At 34.9% G+C, this 6,346-nt stretch overlaps 1 protein-coding gene across 1 annotated transcript; it reads right to left on the reverse strand.

Moving 5' to 3' along the window:
- Window positions 1-271: 271 nt before the first annotated feature.
- On the reverse strand, window positions 272-1,905 carry LOC136803054 (uncharacterized). The gene is made up of 2 exons (XM_067059808.1): window positions 1,831-1,905; window positions 272-1,665 (listed from the first exon to the last, which is right to left on the reverse strand). The coding sequence occupies exon 2, from the start codon at window positions 1,661-1,663 to the stop codon at window positions 773-775; it is 891 nt and encodes a 296-aa protein (XP_066915909.1). The 5' UTR covers window positions 1,664-1,665; window positions 1,831-1,905; the 3' UTR covers window positions 272-772.
- Window positions 1,906-6,346: the final 4,441 nt, after the last annotated feature.

Genomic DNA, 6,346 nt, shown 5'->3' on the forward strand with positions numbered 1-6,346 from the left:
GGAATGAGAAAAGCGTTCAGCGACCAAAGCGCCCAAGCTGCGCGCCTTGTTCGCCGACCATAAAATGCTGAGTGGGTAGCGGCCTTAACTATAGCTAGGAGTTACTTTATTTATCCCAATATCACTCGAAAACCATGTTCTTTTTCGCTAATTATCACGACCTCCAATTTTTTCTCCTTGCTTAAAGCGTGTTTTGCTTTGTTTTTGAGTACTGTTTTTTATTTTCAAAATTTTCTCAAGGTATATTTTCCCGCTATGTCCGCCCATTTTTTATACTGTATTCATTTCATTTGTTCTTTATTTATCGTTGGTAATAAAAAAAAGTTACAAGTACTAATCAAATTCAAAATGGCATTCGACTATTTATTATATAGTAAATAATGATCATAAAATTTAAGTTTACATGAACAATAGAATTTGGACTTGGTGATTTAGTTTTTAAACTCGCATAAACAGTCAATAGTTTTAGATTCTAATTAAAATTCCAAGTTTCGTGCAGTCCAGCTCAAAAATTAAAGGAATTCAAGCAAACTATGTTCTTGGGGTGTGGCCAAATTTAGATTGTATTCATCTCCAAATGTGTGCTATATCTGGCCTAAAAACAGGGGTACCCTAATCGCGGCACTCATCAATGTTAGTTGGTGACAAACTTAGTGAAGGACAATGCATTTAACGTTACCACATCTGCAGGCTACCATTTTCTCAAAACCTCCTATCGAAGATGGCGGGTACAACTTAGTTCAGGATCTTAACATACGTCAGTAATATATATCTATATGTTGCCGAGCTCATTATTGGCAATGGTGATCCAAGAATATGCTGATGTCAGCAATTTTAAAAGATTTTCTCCGTGTTCATTGACAATCTCAAAATGTTTTTCTTTGTTAGCATCCAGGTAGTCAAGGCGACATAAATCTTGGTGTAAATAAGACATACCGTTAGTAACGGAATTCACTGAAGTGATTAACATGCTGGAGACTGTCACAATTGAATGGATATTTTCAATGAAAACATCTGCTGTCGAGTTTGCTTCAGTGATTTTGTTCTGTCTCTCTTTTTCCAGAACAAGGTTCTCATAAGATGATGAATTTTGTCTCGATGATTGATGACATCGACGACTGAGCAAGCGAGGCAACCATAATAAGACGCACCTACATGAAACCTTTGTTCCCTCATTGCGGCGAGTTTTCAGATTCGAATTTTGCTCAGCTAAGCGAGATTCCTGTTCACGTGTCTCTGCATTCTTTTTCCCAGCCTCTTCGGCTAATTTTCTTAATCGGTTATAAACAGTTTCCAAGTTGTGAACGATCTTTTCCCCATCACTATAAAAATCTTCTGAAACAGTTTGTAGTTGATATTCATTTTTACACCAATATTCAAAATCAACTTGATACACACCGAAGAAGTCTTGAAATATTTCAATCAATGATGTCAACTCTTTAAAACAACCAATGAAATCTCTTAAAGTGTTTTTAGAATCTGCTTGAAAAATCACCAAGTAATTCTCGTGTTTTTCATCTTCATTGTTAAAATCGTTTGTTTTCAAATAACGTACAGCCTGTGTATAACCGTTTAGATTCTGCTTTAAACCTTCATACGATTTTACGAGATCTTGTAATGTCTCTGATAATAATTCTTCTGGAGATCTTTGTAAACTTTCCATATCTGTACGATAAAAAAACAACGTAAATTATCAACGTAAGTTAGAACCCGGTACCGGTAGGCTTCTCGCTCTCCTCTCTCTTGATCACACAATCCTACTCTGAGATGAAAAAAATGCTAGGAACTTGAAATATTTTTTTCTTTTTTTTTAACAATTTTAGTTCATACCTCTTTTCAAAAACTATTTATCGTCAAATCTCTAAAAAAAGCTTCTCTCCTCGATTAAAAGAAAAATGTATGTTATGAATGAATTATCACAGTAAAATCTTAAAATATCAAAAATAAAAATCTAATCGTCAGAATTTTTATCATTACATACTTTACTGATAACGTACGACTTTTTTTGCGTTCTAAACACAAGCACAGTTTTTTACTATGCGAGTAAGTACGCGTCTTGATTAATCATCAAATAATTCTCTACTATGAATGAAAGCCTATTCATTAATACACAGCAAGCAAATTACATATAATTATAATAGGTTAATAGGACAAATAGCTTAATAGCTCAGTGGTCGTCTTTATTAAGCTCTGTTTGCCGAATAATCAATCAATTGGTCGAATTTTTAACATCGCTCCTTTTTACGCTCAAGAAGAATTTTTTCTGGGTTGGTCTAAAAAGCAGGGTAGCCAATTAGACTAGGTTGTGGGGTAGCCATGTATTTCACGGACCAGAGCAAAAAAATAAAAACTTTTTAGATGACAATCCTCATTGAAGCCAGGGGGTAAAACTTTTACAAAATATTCTTATTATTCATTTATGATGCAGAAGATATTCAAAGATTTAACTTAACACATGGTCAGAGCTTGTTTTCTCCCACTATTTGAACTTAGACCTCCTGATTACATTTAATTATCAAATGAAATGTGTGAATCCCTAAGCTACCATAGGTGTAAGGCTTACACCTATTAATTAGGTGTAATTAGGTAAAGTTGCGCTAAAGGTAAATTACTCTTTGATGTAATATTAAGATTACCCATTGTTCTGATTTTCATTTTGAGTCTCTGTTAGAATGTTGGGGATCCAGAAATATTCTCTACAGTATATGGCCCCCAAAACGGAGACGGCCCAAAAAACGGAGGTTTTCATTAAAATGAAGATTCTGACTTGTAGATTTATCAGAATTAAACGATTTTTGTTTATTTTGAAAGAATGATAGTTATACTTAAAAATGAGCATGTTTTTGCTGGTTTGAGACGGATTCAAAATAACATAATTGCGTCTAAAGGAAGTATTTTAACACCAAAATTAGATAAAGATTGCATATAACTCACTCTAGCTCCTTGGATATTGAAAATAAGTTATGAAAACGGGGTATAGGAAACTTTCTACACCTAATGCCGTTCAGAAAATGCAAATACATCTGTGACTTTAGAGGCTGGGTAAAAGATATAGCATCTTGAAGGTCAACCAGTATTTTGGAGCCCTAGAATCAGCATTGACAAAACCGAAAATTCTAAATATGAGAAAAAGCAAAAAATCTTGGAATTCTATTCCTATCACCTTGAGTTAATAGTTTATAACAAAAAATTAACATTATATAAAATTTTTCGCTGAATCAGCAAAAACGGCAAATTCTGTCATTTTTTTGCAAAATATAGGAGAAAAATATCTTTAAAGCTTAATATTTTCAGTTTCAGTTAAGCTTTTTTTCTAAAATTTTCACAGCTTATTCCATACATGAATGGAACTATTTCCAAAGGAGATTTGTTTTCAAAAACTTGATTAAGACGTTGTTAAATCAAAATTGTCAATTTGAAAATTTCTAAATTTTCAGTTTAGACTTTGCAATATCGAAAATCTTGAAATATTTCATAAAAATCATAAATTTTACATCCATCGGGTCGTAAATTTAAGGGAAAACACAAATATGTTCATAGTTTTCCCCCCTATTACCACTGGGCTTAATAATTTGATTTTAACTACACCTCCGTTTTGGGGGCCCCAAACCTGCATTTTGACAACCAGGGGTATACTGTAAAAATTTTATCAAATAAATTTATGCCCAAAACCCTCATATTTCAAAATTATGGTCAAAATTTTGTATTCATATCTTAAAAATATCTCGAGAAATCGCTAAAATTTCAAACCTCCGTTTTGGGGGCCATTAGAAAAAAGCTAGCTATCTTTAAGCGATTGAAAAATATTGTTGAAATTGGAAATTTTGAAAAAGAACTTCTAGGAAATAAAGTAGAGATGTTAAAGGTTTTCATGCAGCAAAAATTTTTGTAAAACCTCTTTTCCTAGATTTGAGAGAAATTTCAAATTTGATCGCCGTTTTGGGGGCCACATCCACACTGTACTTTTCACCATAAAAATTATCTTATCTGTAATTTTTCAAAGTGTGAGAGGGAGGAAGACAAGATGGCGACCGCACTCAGTAAACAGAAGCAGATTTCTGTACTTTTTACAAAAATTACTACAGTAACTAAAGTTACGGAGCAAATTTAGACCTGATTTATTTAAATAACTGTTGAAAGGTGCTAGTATTGTATTTTCACAAATTAAAGCACTAAAGCCTTCAAATATTTGGGCAAAAAAGGAGTACCCCACAACCTAGCCCAATTGGGCGAGCCAACTGCTTTTTAGACCAACCCAATCTTTCCTGTTAATCCTAGAGTTTACTTCTGAAAGAGGCTAAACTTTGCTTTCTGATAATTTGATCCACGCCGAGTCCAATAAACTAGTTTAGAAGCACTTAATTAGGTCTAGGTCAGAATTGAGAATTACCATATACTACCGGGCCAATTAATCGTGCCATCTAGTCTAATATCAAAAAGCCTTAAGTGGACCACGGGATTATTAATCCCTTAAGCCCTGGCTTTGTTATGGTACAAAACTCTGACACAAGTCGGCTGGAAAAATTTATATTCCAAACAGCAATTTCATCCGTTGTAGCAGCTATGGAAGTAAATGGTTAATTTATATATCTCAACCAACGTACCACAACCCCGGGGGGGTACTAGGGTTGCGAACTGACGGGGGTGCCACCCGACTTTCGAACTTTGGACCCTTACTGGGACTAAAAAGGAGAAAATAAAGGGAATTTTTGGGAATTTTACGACCCTTAGCGGGACAAATTTGACTAATTTTGACCAAATTTCGATCTTTCAGGGGGTAAAAAGTTGAAAATTTCCTATTTTTCCGACCCTTAGTGGGACTGAAATTTGATTTTCTGATTTTTCCGACCCTTAGCGGGACTTTGGAAGTCCAAAAAAGGTACCCTTAAGGGCGGCACATACTCTTGTCTCCCGAATAGACGTCCCCCCGCTAATTGTTGAGAGACAAATAAATCCACCCCCCCCCCCGCTCTTATTAAGACCCCCCCGCTAATTAAATTCGAATAATTCAATATTTTATTACAGTGTAGATAGACCTTGAACTTGTTAAAATTTTCCTTTTTGTTAGTATTGGTTCTTATTTTACGTGTTCATTTGTTAAAGTTTCTTTTTTGCTGTTGAAATTAAAACCAGTTAGAAAAAATTCTGTCTTCAAATTACCCCCCCCCCCTCTTATTCCATGCCCCCCGCTTATTAGAATTTAGAAAATTTTCCTAACCCCTGCTTATTCGGACCCCCCGTCTATTCGGGAGACAAGAGTACCGTACCCTCCATTTGCCTAAGTACCACCCCCCCCGGGACCACAACTAAGAATAAATACAAAATTTATCTTCAATACTACCACGCAAACTCAAAATATGAGTGTGTCCATCCGACAATTGAGATAAAAAATCTAAAATTTACAAAACAATTCGAACAATAAACATCAAAACGTTTATCTGGCAAAGCTTCCGGGTAAAGTGTTGCACTAAGTAAGGTCTTGTAAGATTTTTCCTAAGGCTTCTGATGATGCTTAATCGTAAAAAATATACTTTTTTTACGTATACACGTCTTTCCTACACCTCAATTAGCTTTCTCTGTAACTAAGCTACTGTGGAGACAAACTGTAAGAATTTCATTGCGCATGTCACAATCACATTAATATCCAAAGAATCGAAGATGAAGAGCATATTTGCACATTTCTTAAGCTCAAGTTATATAATTTCATCAACTTTGAACTTCATCCAAGATCTTGGATTGTCGTCATGGTTACTTTTCTCTGCGTTGATTGCGCGCTGAATAGAATCTGGATTGGTCGGCACAGGTCGGTCTATGATTTCGGCCTGTGCTTTTCACGGTATACTTTCATCCAGGGTTGCCATGGTTAATTTTGTTCTCGTTGAGTGCACGTTGAATGAATTGGAATTTGTCCTCACAGCATGATAAATATTCAAACGCTGTGATACTCACGGTAAACTCAAAATAGTTTCATTAAAAACGCCATTGACATTTTTAAGTTTCGTCTGAAATACCCTGAAGTACTAGGAATGGACTTTCATCATCATTTTTACCAAGATGGATTCTACAATTCAAACTTTTTTTCAAATGTCTCGAAAATTAGAGGAAATCTCCAAATCGATTTTGATCACAAAAGCAGTTTTTTTTCTTCAGAAATTTCGCTTTCATGAACATTCAGTACTTTTTCGCCAACCTCGTTCATAAATATGGTTCTTTTGGCCAAGGCTGCCATTAATAATTCAGTCCCTGGAAGAATAAAGAAAAAGTCTGTGTCAATATATTTGACCTGAAAGCTCATTTGAAAGCCCTGCAATCCAGGTGTGTTATAATTAGGTCGATTTCTGGTCAC

This window comes from Clytia hemisphaerica, unplaced genomic scaffold, assembly GCF_902728285.1.
Source record: "Clytia hemisphaerica strain Z4C2 unplaced genomic scaffold, Clytia hemisphaerica genome assembly, whole genome shotgun sequence".
NCBI lineage: Eukaryota > Metazoa > Cnidaria > Hydrozoa > Leptothecata > Clytiidae > Clytia > Clytia hemisphaerica.